At 45.3% G+C, this 13,258-nt stretch overlaps 1 protein-coding gene across 4 annotated transcripts in view; it reads right to left on the reverse strand.

The window, feature by feature from the left end:
- The window catches only part of LOC126198862 (protein tramtrack, beta isoform-like), a 139,479-nt gene that overhangs the window by 26,059 nt on the left and 100,162 nt on the right, over positions 1–13,258 (reverse strand). For all 4 annotated transcript variants that reach the window (XM_049935457.1, XM_049935458.1, XM_049935459.1 and 1 more), the window contains exon 10: positions 6,596–6,831. In XM_049935457.1, the coding sequence (XP_049791414.1) occupies positions 6,596–6,831 (236 nt within the window). The remainder of the gene's footprint in view (positions 1–6,595; positions 6,832–13,258) is intronic.

Consider the following 13,258-nt stretch of genomic DNA (forward strand, 5'->3'; position numbering starts at 1 on the left):
AATATTTCATGGAAAATTTGATTTATAATGTAGTTTACCAAGTACTGTGTTGGCCACTATGTGATCCATAAATTCCTCTTGTAATTCAAAAGGAAATGGTGGCCATGGAAAGTGTGTACCACATCTAAAATTAATTAACTGAAAGGTATACTATTTTCCATTTTCAAGGTGCCTGGGGTTCATCTATTCTTAATGTATTCCAGATTGGTTTCGAAGCTTAAGACTTCATCTTCAGGTGCCGCCAAATAACTGTGAAAACATGAATGTGTGACAGTCAGGCCACTCAGTCATTGGGGATGACTCCCACATAAAACAAAGGAATGGGAGTGCAGGACCAGCAACCACAGCACCCGCCTGAACAGCGCGACACTTCCTAAGGGTCAGCCTAGTTTACAGCCCTAAAAATCACATTTTGTTTTCAAACTGGAACCTATTGTTTTGCTAGGCTGTTTTCTCCAATGCTAACAAAATCCTGAAACTGTAAATTGACTGGCATAAACAATTACAAACCTTAATAACTTTTTGCGATAAACACGGCAATCGAAAGCCCTTCGTGCAATATATGTGATGGAAGATGTAAAGTTACCATCTCACTATACAGTTGAGGCACTGGCTAGTCAATAAGCACATAAAGAAGACTGAGAACATTGATAGCTTTCGGACGAATCCTTTAGAGCTAATAGCATACACATACCTGCACAGCTACATTGTTCCAAATGACTACTGCCGCCACAACTCAATGAGGGTGAGGAGGTATGTAAGGTGGGGTGAGTGAAAGGAGAAAGTAGGCAGGGAATGAGAGGGAAGGTCAGGGAAGGATGGCTGACAGCTGTGGGCGATAGCAGGGTGCAATGAGGGTGGCCGTGTTTGTGCCACAGAACTGTTTTTGTATCTTTGCACTCAAAGGAGGAGGAGTTATGTGTAAGGATGTGGTTTGTCAGGTATATTAATGAATGAGGTGATGGTTTTGGAGTCAGTAAGTAATAGTAGTGTTACTGTGGACAAAAGGTGTCTGTCAAAAAGAGCCAAGATTCTTTACATAGAAACACAGCAACCAGCTACAACGAGGCATCGAAAATGGTTAAGTTTACAATATTATGAAAGTTGCTCCTCACCATATAGTGGAGATGCTGAGTCGCAGATAGAAACAACAAAAAGACTGTCACAAATAAAGTTTTCGCCCTTCGTCAAAGATAGAACTCTCTCTCTCTCTCTCTCTCTCTCTCACACACACACACACACACACACGCATGCATGACTGCAATCTCAGGCAAATGTGAAACATACAAAAGATGGGCCTATAGTGATTAGTTGGGTTGAGGCAAGAGATAGGTTCGGAAGAGAAGTTCTGGAATGGGCCCAAGAATTTTTGAAGGAGTCAAGAGATTAAGCTCAACTTCTAGGATGGGATTACTGTGGCAGGGATTGAAGGTGATAGAATCAGACTGTCAGCAGATATCTTCTGTCAAGTAATCACTGCAGTCATCATGACAGTGGAGCCTTTGTCTGAAGGAAGGATAATCACATCAGGACTGTCTTAAATAGGGACGCTGATGAAAAACACACACTATTTAAAAAATGCACCAAATCCACAGTTTTGGAGATATGGCAATGAAATTTTGTACCATGCTTTAAATGAAAGTAACACATTTACATATAAAATCCTTTGATTATATATATTCAACTTTTTAATGAAATTTGAAGTTTTATTTTCCAAAAATAATGTATGTTCCTTTTTCTCAGAAAGTATCCAAGAGATTTCTACAAAAATTTGTGTTACATCTCTTTGTATGTTGTTTTTTTGGAATAGGTCAAATAGGAAAATTTTCATATTTTTTAAATTATAATTCAACAAGTACAATTTTAAATTCATGCAAAATTCCAAGCACTTTGACCCATATCTCAGCTTGCAATCAGAATTTCAAAATTTGCTCTTGCGACAACGTTTATTAGGTTTACAGAAACGTGTACAAAATTTCATAATTCTAGCATTCATAGAATCTGAGGAAATGTACATAAACTTTAAAAAACAAACTTTTCAGGAAACGCAATTTAAAGTTCAACCTAACATTTTTTCCTTATGTCACTTCTTCAGAAGGCACCACATTTGTACTCTGGGTCATCTTTCCCTTCAAGGCTTCTCTTCTGGTTTCTTGTTGTCTGTCTTCTTTCCTTTACCAGGTCTTCAACTGACTTCTCGGCTGCAGAGACACACTGTAAATAATTTTTTCTCAGGATGTCTCGAGTAAAATTTCCTATCTTGAAGCCCATTATTTCTAATACCTTCATCCTCCCGACGCTCCGATCATTAACTACAATAACTGCATCATAAGTTGCAATTCTGACAACTGTAGCAGATGCAAATGTGTTTTTAGGGCATCGTTTCCATATGAGTGAATTTAGAGACTCATTTGGATTTTGGGTTTTGCCATGGACACACTTTTTGAGAAAAAACCTGGAAGTGGGCTTGACAAGATCCAGGGTACAATTTGGAAGCATCTCCGTGTGTATGTACGGGTTGTTATCCCTCTGAACTTGTTGATATTTACACCAGCTAATGTGGCACAGATACACTTGAAGAGAGTCTATCATCTTCTTTACGAGTCAGTTGTGTCCACCAATGCCCTTTGCATCTTCCAACTTTTTGCCCTTCACGTCAATCTCGAGCCCATTCTCTTCTGGATGTGACCGATGCATTCAAGTTTCTCAATTGAAAGTTCTCCATGAGGTTTGCTCTCATTCACAGACTTGAATGCACTGGAGTCACCAACCCCAAGATATTTCACATATCTGACACCCCGTTCCTTGACAGATCTCTTAAAAATAATTTGCATACCAGCTCCTTCCATTCCATCACTAGAACCAGAAAATGTTTTGCTGCAGTTATGTCCTTTTACATCTTCTTCACATTCTCCACTAAGTGCACAGTTATGGTAAAATTTGCTCATAACTTGAACATCTAGTACCTTCCGTGTCAATACTTATGACACTTAATAGACCATATAAAGACGTATGCCCTCTTTTCATGAATGGACAATCACACGACACAACAAGATCTGTTCTAACATGACGAGAATCGTTCTCATCTAATGGGTCATTGTCTGCAACAGCTTCTATTGTAGCTGCTATCATACTGTCCTCACACACACCAGAAATTATGTTTTCCAGTACACAGTTTATTTGTGTAAATCTCAGACATGACGCTGGCATATTCATTATTCCACACAATAAATTTCCCCCTCCTTTCCTAACTCCAATGCACCTCAATCCATAGGTAAACCTCATATTAGCTTCGTAGTACTAGTTTTTACATTCAGAAGTTTTGAATGAGCTATCAGCATCGCAGTTTTTGCACAAAATATGCAGATTGGCTGCCAAGCCTACTCCCTTATCATCATCTATAAGCTGAATGTTATCATTACCATACGTCTTACAAACACAAGAAAATTTCACTGCAGCAATCAATAATTAAAGGTCAATTAATCTAAATCCAGTGTACTGAGATTCATCACTGTAGTATGCACCATTCACCTCACCAATTTTTCGCTTGGAGCTGCTAGGAGAAGAGTTCATATTTTCAGCAGTGTTTTTACTTCGGACTTAGCCTCATTACTGGTTTGTAGTTGTTTCTCACGTCTTCCATTCACTAACTTATTCAAACACAGTTTACTCAGTTTTTTATATACTCTTTGTGATCATGGCATAACTGAATGAAGAAAGAATCAACACTTGGAGATATCTCCATCAGTATCACGAGGAGAAAAAAAAAGAATTGCTTCGTCATAAACGATGTAGCTAGTTTGTTACTGTTTATAATATACGGAACAGAGTCAAAGATGATCTACACTCCTGGAAATGGAAAAAAGAACACATTGACACCGGTGTGTCAGACCCACCATACTTGCTCCGGACACTGCGAGAGGGCTGTACAAGCAATGATCACACGCACGGCACAGTGGACACACCAGGAACCGCGGTGTTGGCCGTCGAATGGCGCTAGCTGCGCAGCATTTGTGCACCGCCGCCGTCAGTGTCAGCCAGTTTGCCATGGCATACGGAGCTCCATCGCAGTCTTTAACACTGGTAGCATGCCGCGACGGCGTGGACGTGAACCGTATGTGCAGTTGACGGACTTTGAGCGAGGGCGTATAGTGGGCATGCGGGAGGCCGGGTGGACGTACGGCCGAATTGCTCAACACGTGGGGCGTGAGGTCTCCACAGTACATCGATGTTGTCGCCAGTGGTCGGCAGAAGGTGCACGTGCCCGTCGACCTGGGACCGGACCGCAGCGACGCACGGATGCACGCCAAGACCGTAGGATCCTACGCAGTGCCGTAGGGGACCGCACCGCCACTTCTCAGCAAATTAGGGACACTGTTGCTCCTGGGGTATCGGCGAGGACCATTCGCAACCGTCTCCATGAAGCTGGGCTACGGTCCCGCACACCGTTAGGCCGTCTTCCGCTCACGCCCCAACATCGTGCAGCCCGCCTCCAGTGGTGTCGCGACAGGCGTGAATGGAGGGACGAATGGAGACGTGTCGTCTTCAGCGATGAGAGTCGCTTCTGCCTTGGTGCCAATGATGGTCGTATGCGTGTTTGGCGCCGTGCAGGTGAGCGCCACAATCAGGACTGCATACGACCGAGGCACACAGGGCCAACACCCGGCATCATGGTGTGGGGAGCGATCTCCTACACTGGCCGTACACCACTGGTGATCGTCGAGGGGACACTGAATAGTGCACGGTACATCCAAACCATCATCGAACCCATCGTTCTACCATTCCTAGACCGGCAAGGGAACTTGCTGTTCCAACAGGACAATGCACGTCCGCATGTATCCCGTGCCACCCAACGTGCTCTAGAAGGTGTAAGTCAACTACCCTGGCCAGCAAGATCTCCGGATCTGTCCCCCATTGAGCATGTTTGGGACTGGATGAAGCGTCGTCTCACGCGGTCTGCACGTCCAGCACGAACGCTGGTCCAACTGAGGCGCCAGGTGGAAATGGCATGGCAAGCCGTTCCACAGGACTACATCCAGCATCTCTACGATCGTCTCCATGGGAGAATAGCAGCCTGCATTGCTGCGAAAGGTGGATATACACTGTACTAGTGCCGACATTGTGCATGCTCTGTTGCCTGTGTCTATGTGCCTGTGGTTCTGTCAGTGTGATCATGTGATGTATCTGACCCCAGGAATGTGTCAATAAAGTTTCCCCTTCCTGGGACAATGAATTCACGGTGTTCTTATTTCAATTTCCAGGAGTGTATAAAACCAAAGAGTATGTATCACGGCCTTCTACATGTATCTCGCACACGTTTGGTTGAAAGTAATACACAGAATCGTTGTTCACTGAGCTGGTATCGAAGGGCTGCTTCAAGACGTGGGTGTGACAGGGAGGCCATGTCACACTTTTAATTAATTTTCAGGCACTTCGGACGTGATTTCAACATTGAAACTTTGGGAACTTATTGTCCATGAGTTGCCCTAACAAATAAAAAATAAATCAAAAATTGACATTTTTGGTCAATTTCATCAACGTCCGCCCTTAAAGTTATGGATGACTGTGATTTACTCCACTGAGAGGTTTGTGACCTTAGGCCACACCTACTCCCAAACCCGCGCAACGTGGTTCATACCAGTAAAAAACACCCAGTTTCAAGATCCGTCCAAAGTATCCACCCACCAGATCCTACTCCTGCCCCATCACAATCGTATCATATCTTATCAGGGGCAGAGTCAACTGATAGAAGCTGAAACTTTTGCAGAGCAGTTAATGTCGGCACCAACCACCACCCAGATGTTCAACCAAATGAATGGTCATTGCCAAAATATAATAAAGAGCAGTTAGCCACTTCGTGACAGAACTTGTCGTGAGCACAATTTGCTGCTTCACAAGCTACACCATCTGGATTCACCCCTCCTCCACCAACAACAGTTTCCCTGAATTACTTAGATGGCAATTGTCTTTGCCACACACCCATTATCTCAGCCTCAATCTCCTCTAGTGCTTGCCCCTTATCCACTTTTGCCCTTGTCCAATGACCCTAACTTCACTCATCCTACCATCACGTTGTCCTCTCTGTAGTCTCCCTCTCAATCTCCTTCTCCCATTCCACTCTCCACTTCATTGTGCACTGTGAAGAATATCCCCCGTCTGTGGTCAGAATGAGCTCACCAGTATTACACTCTTATCTTCTATGCCTGCTGCCTCTTCCTCCCAGAGATTAACCAGTTCTCGAACCCTCCCTCCTGCTCCCTGCCTTTCTCTCCTTGGCCACTCAACTCGCCACAATGCCAGTTCTCCAACCCTTCCTCCTGCTCCCTGGCTCTCACTTCAGTAGAGCTGCAGTGCTAGCACAATGTACTAAGCCAGAACACTGTAACTGAGCAGCTGCATGTATTCTACTAGTTCTTGAGGAGGATGGTCCATAAAGTTAGCAACATTCTGTCTTCTTTGTGTGCCCAATAACAACTCAACTACAGCACAAGAAGTTGTTTGTTACTTTCTCCTTCCATTATTTTTTAATGGTTGATTTGGTTACTTCTGACAAATCTCAGCATAAACTACAATTTGTAGCATGTCGCTGGCTTACCTTCACTAAGTGCATCGCCTCCATTGCCTTTGGATTCTTGCGTGAGAACATAGTCAAATCTTGCTTTAATGTCTTGCGCAATCTGGCTTCTTTAGGACTGTAATAGTAGCCAGGATACTTCCGTTTATGTTCTTCATCAGCTGCCCTTGAAGCTGCATAGTAAGTCTCTTTTCTTTCTGCCGACAGATTCTTCCACATTGCTCCCAAGCGCACAGATATTTCTTTATTGCTCTCCGCTGAAAATTGAGAATGGTTGTTAAACTTTAACTATATCTGGAATAAGATACTCACTTTTGTGCAGCATACAAAGTATGAGAGAGAATTATAAATAACTAACAGATCATGTTGACTTGTTGTAATTACAAACTTTCATTACATCTAAAACAATGAAAAGCTTTTACAAAAGACAACATACTTGGCATAACATTAGTTCATTTGTGTTTCCACTGCAAAAGCTTTGTTTAACGTATACAACAACATGCATGTACTTACTTGAATAAAATACTTTAGACTGAAATACCGATAATTATGAAAAGGGTAGTTTGCTACGCACCGTAAAGATGACATGTTGAACTGCAGACAGGTGCAACGAAAGAACCGTTACACATCAAGCTTTTGGCCAATACCTTTTTTTCTGATGAAGGCTTTGGCCAAAAGCTTAATGTGGAACAGTCTTTTCGCTGTGACTGTCTGCAACTCAACAGGTCATGTTTACAGTGAGTGACAATATATCCTTTTTTTTTTTTTTTTTTTTTTTTGCAGCCTGGACGTTCCATTATTTGTTACAATTTAGATTGAAAATTTTGGGATTTTCACTCTGCAGCAGGGGGGGGGGGGGGTTCACGGCGCAGGAAATAGCCATGGGTCACCCAAGTGTGGCCAATGCAGAGCCGGCAGAGAACTACAGAGTCCGGGCAAGACCCACATGGATGACTTCCACACATTCATAGTCTCCTTAATGGCATACAATTTTTTGTACAGACTGAGGTTATGCCATTCAATCTCCCAAAGCCAAAAACCCTCGCAGTGTAATGCTGAACGCAGGTCAGTTTGGGTTGGGTTGTTTGGGGGAAGAGACCAAACAGCGAGGTCATCGGTCTCATCGGATTAGGGAAGGAAGTCGGACGTGCCCTTTCAAAGGAACCATCCCGGCATTTGCCTGGAGCAATTTAGGGAAATCACAGAAAACCTAAATCAGGATGGCCGGATGCAGGATTGAACCGTCGTCCTCCCGAGTGCAAGTCCAGTGGCAGGTCAGTTTTCAATCTCCAAAAGCAGTTTCCGCATAGCCTGTTTGGCCAGCCTGTTAGCAAGCTCATTGCCTGGAATTCCAACGTGTCCTGGGATCCAGACAAACACCACAGAACGACTGGATCGTTCCAAGGCACAGACCGACTCCCAGATGGTTGCAACCGAGGATGGCGAGGTTAGCACTGGTCGATAGGTTGTAGGCTGCTGAAGAAGTCGCTACAGATAAGAAACGACTTGCCAGTGCATGAACAGATGTATTCAAGTGCACGAGATATAACCACCAGCTCTGCAATGAAAACCCTGCAGCCATCTGGCAAGGAGTGCTGTTCAATATGGCTGCTGTGAACACAGGCGAAGCCAACGTGACCATAAGTCATCAAGCCGTCAGTGTAAACAACTTCAGAGCCCCGGGACATGTCAAGAATTGAGAGGAGGTGACAGCAGAGAACCACAGGAGGAGCTGAGTCCTTAGGGCAATGTGACAGGTCCAGACGAAGCTGCAGCCTAGGTATACACCATGGAGGTGTATGCGAATGGACCCAGAAGGAATCTAGTTCACACAGAAGGGATTGGGTGCGAACTATGATCGTTAAGCCCTGACCTGGGCCGCCAATGTGGGAAATGAACCGCCATGGCTGGAAAAAGGAGACGGTAATTGGGATATTCAGGAGAGCTACGGACACGTGTGACGTAGCTGGCGAGCAGTTGTGCATGCCTGATCTCAATGGAGGGACCACAGCCTCCACCAGTGCACTGGCACCGGACTCATCCTAAAAGCTCCCGTCACTAATCGAACTCCACAGGGGTGCACTGGGTCTAGCAACTGCAATGCTGAGGGTGCCGCTGAAACATAAACCAAACTCTCATACTCAAGGCGGGAATGAACAAGGGCTATGAAGAGTTGCAGCAGTCTAGAGAGATCTGCACCGCAGTTGGTGGTGCTCAGGCAGCGGAGGACATTGAGGTGCTGCCAGCACTTCTGCTTAAGCTGGCGAAGGTGAGGAAGACAAGTCAATCGGACGTCAAAAACCAGTCCTAAGAATCAATGTGTCTCCACTATAGTGAGTGGATCATCATCAAGGTAAAGTTCTGAGTCTGGATGAATGGTACGATGCTGACAGAAGTGCATGAGACACAACTTCGTGGCTGAAAACTGGAAAGCATGGGCTAGAGCCCATGACTGCACCTTGTTGATGGCTCCCTGTAGGTGCCACTCAGCAACACCAGTACTGGAGGAGCAGTACAAGTCGTCTGCATACAGAGAAGGTGAGACAGACGGCCCTACAGCTTCTGCTATACCATTAATGGCCACTAAATATAGACATACACTCAATACACGGCCCTATGAACCCCATTCTCCTGGATATGGGGGAACTATGAGAGGCACCAACCTGGACACAGAAAGTATGTGACAGGAAATTTTGGATAAAAATCTGGATCAGTCCCCCGAGCCCCCACTCATATAATGTAGCAAGGATGTGATGTCCCCAGGTCGTGTCGAAAGCTTTTCATAAATAAAAACAGGCAACTTGGTGTTGGCCTCTGGAAAAGGCTGTTAGGATGACAGACTTGAGGGACACTAGATTATCAGCAGTAGAGCAACCCTGGTGGAAACTGTCCTGGCATGGGGCCAGTAGGCCACGTGACTCCAGGAGGCAACACATCCGCCGCCTCACTGTACGTTCTAGCAGCTTACAAAGAACATTGGTTAGGCTCATGGGCCAGAAGCTATCCACATCAAACATATTTTTACCAGGTTTGAGCACGGGAACAATAGTGCTCTCCTCTCATTGAGACGGGAATACGCCATCACTCCAGATGCAGTTGAAGATGACAAGGATATGTCGTCGCTGGTAGTCCGACGAGAGATGTTTAATCATCTGAGGTGGATCCGATCTGGCCCAGGAGCTGTGTTGGGGCACCAAACAAGGGTGCTGAGGAGCTCCCACTCTGTAAATGGCATCTGGGTAGGCGTCCAGGGGAATGGTACCGGGGAGTGACAGGGAAGATGGGGAAGTGTTCACTACCACACAAGTCATCTTGGGCTCTCCAGTGGACAGATGGGAGAAGTCCTGGGATCCAAAGTGATGAATCAATGGCCAAGTAAGTACCATGAGCCATGATGAAATGTGCGGGGGGTGGGTGTATTTAAGAGGCAGAGGTCAGGTGAGACAGTAAATTTTCAGCATCTCTACCTGCCAGTAAACATGGTGCCACCACACAAGGGATTATGGGTGTTAAAATCTCCCAAAAGTGCACCATCTGGAGGAAGATATAGGCTGCAGACAGTTATTTGCTGTGTCGTCCTTATCCTGACAGCCACAGCTTCAAGAGGAGTTTGAAGGGTCACAGGTTTACTACATACTGAGTTCAGCACACAGACACAAACTCCACCCGACACTCTATTATATTCACTGTGGTTCTTGTAATATCTCCTATAGCTGCGGAGGGCAGGGGTCCACATTGCCTAGAATGAGGTTTCCTGGAGAGCAATGCAGAAAGCAGATGTTAAGCTTAACAGTTGTCATAGCTCAGCCAGGTGGTGGAAAAAACCGGCGCAATTCCACTGGAGGATGATGTCGTTATGAAGCTGGGAAGGCATAAAGCAATAAATGAGGCAGTTCACGCCTCAAGGTCACCTGCTGCCACTGGCTAAGTATCTGAGCATTCTATATCCATTGTGTCCGAGGGTCCGATGAGATCTAGGTCCTCAGCGGACGCCAGAATCTACAGCTCATCCTCAGATGCAGTGCTCGTAGGTAGCGGTGGTGTGGGTCCCACCACAATTTCCATGTTCTTGGGGTGTCTTCTTTTTAGATTTCTCTCGTTGTTCCTGGGGTTTCTCTAGCTGGGTGGGCTTCACTGATCCAGTTTCCAGGACTGAGGAGGATCTTGAAGTCCTTCGACCAGCTGCTTTTGGGCACTTCAGCCACTGGCGGGTGTCACCTTACCCACTGGTAGGAACTTCGCTTCTCCAGCTGAGAAGTGGGGACAGATCTCCCCAATGGTTGGTGGGGGGACGGACTGCTCCCGAAGTAGGTGGTGCGGCAGCAACAAGGATAGGAATTGCCTCCACCATCAAGGTGGCGGGTGTAGTCTTGTGGGTCTGACGACCAACTGTCAATGGCGGAATGGATGAGGCTGGAACCATTGTTGTAGCAGCGGCATAAGACGATGTCATGCGCACAGGATGGAGCGTTTCAAATTTCCTCTTAGCCTCAGTGTAGGTCAGTCGGTCCAGGGTCTTGTGTTCCGTAATTTTCCATTCTTTCTGTAGAATCCTGTAGTCTGGCGAGCAAGGGGAATGTTGCTCGCTGCAGCTGACACAGATGGGAGGCAGGACACACACGAAGTATTGGGATTTGATGGTCGTCCAGAGTTGTGACATATGACGCTGGAAATACAGTGGAAAGACATATGCCTGAACTTCCAGCACTTAACGCACCGATCGGAGGAGGGAAATATGGCTTTAAATCACAGTGGTGTACCATCACCTTCACCTTCTTGGGTAGTGTGTCACCCTCGAAGGCCAAGATGAAAGCCTTGGTGGCAACCTGATTATTCCTCAGACCCCGATGGATGCGCCAGACAAAATGAACACCTCGTAACCCTAAACTGGTGCGCAGCTCGTCATCTAATTGCTAAAGAAGGTCCCAGTGGAATATAATACCTGAACCATATTTAAGCTCTTATGGAACATGATGGAAACAGAAACATCCGCCAGCTTGTCACAGGCAAGTAATGCCTGCGATAGGTCAGAGGATTCTATTTTTATCAAGACTGACCCAGATCACAATTTGGACAATCCCTCCACCTACCCAAACTTGTCCTCTAAGTGCTCCACAAAAAACTGAGGCTTCATCGACATGAAGGATTCCCCATCAGCTCTCGTACATATGAGGTACAGGGGCGAATAAGGTTTGCTGCCATCCTTACCCTGATGTTTCTCCCATGCTGTGGCCAGAGATTTGGTGTCATCCTTCTGTGTATTAAATTGAGATCTTGAGTGCTTAGAGACTGCTGGTGTTTGACCACCAGCAAGTGATGACGTTGTATGCTTCATGACATGGCATCCCCTCTGCTGCCACCCACACCGACCAGGGGTCCTCCCAATGGGCGCCACCCAGCCTCAGCAAAGGCCACCTGGCATGACTGGCATGATGGCCATTGCCGGGAGTCCCCATGCCACAAGGAGATGGGCATCTACTCCTTGGCATAAGTGGGGAATTAACGGCGCAGGCATCAGCAGAGCGATCCCTGTGCAGTCTGGGGGCTACAACCAATAGGGTACATGGCGGCCCCGCCACAACGGACCGGCTACTGTGCCAGATACGACATGTAAAGAAGTCTACGATTCCCCAATTGGCTCGCTCTTCAGGAAAATTTGGAAGAATGACGGTCGAACCCTACAGGGGACCATCACAGAAGGCCAAAACGTTTGAGACTACTTTTACTCACCTCTTACAACAGGCAGGAATACCTCGGGCCTATTCTAACCCCCAGACCTGCAGGGGAATGTATGAAGAGTAAGGCACTTCAAATGCCTCAGAGACTCATTAAAGATATTGTCAATCTCCCTCAGAAACTCAAGATATTGAAAATCTCTTTTAACCTCAATGAATAGCGAACATGGCTTCACAAAACAACAGCCAATGTGTTTTTATGAACTTATTAATAAGAAAACAAGGACACTCCAGCACAGTAGTTTGGAGGACAGAGGTTGCAACCATGTAGATTGCCACTGAAACAGCTGTTAACTTTGTAATCCCTTGTCAGACTAACGAAAGACACGTTATTGAATTAATCTGATGCAAATCTGTTATTCTGGTACAATAAAATATAACATTTTCATTTAAAAAAGTAGATGACTTTATTTCATTGATTAATGAAGTTGTAAAACTGCATTGGTTTTTATTTCATGAGCCCTTGTCACTATTTACTTAAGTGAAGAGAGATTACAAATGCCATTCAATCCAAACCTTTCATACAAATACAGACTTAAGAAAGAATTGTGAAGACCTTCGGTTTTAGAAGTATTATATTACCGATTATTATAATTTTTCTAAAACTAGGAGGGAATATTGGTAATGAGTTTCACTAATGTCATCCGCACGTAAAAATGGATGTGTGTGTGTGTGTGTGTTTTTGTTTTCCACATCTCCTAAACCACTGGACCAATTTCAACAATACCCCTTCCTATCAGGCAACAGTCGCTGTGGGGGTTAATAACCACATGCCTATCAAAGTTCAGGAGAATGATGTCATAAGCAATGAGATGTGTGAAAAATGCTGCACCATGCATGAAGTTTTAATACATTTATTCTTTACTCCTAAGACATTCCTACAGTCGAAATCACTTGTCACGCAAATGTGGATGGCCCAGAAGTCCTATAATTGAGATGCCATGCAAGT

This window comes from Schistocerca nitens, chromosome 8 (assembly GCF_023898315.1).
Source record: "Schistocerca nitens isolate TAMUIC-IGC-003100 chromosome 8, iqSchNite1.1, whole genome shotgun sequence".
NCBI lineage: Eukaryota > Metazoa > Arthropoda > Insecta > Orthoptera > Acrididae > Schistocerca > Schistocerca nitens.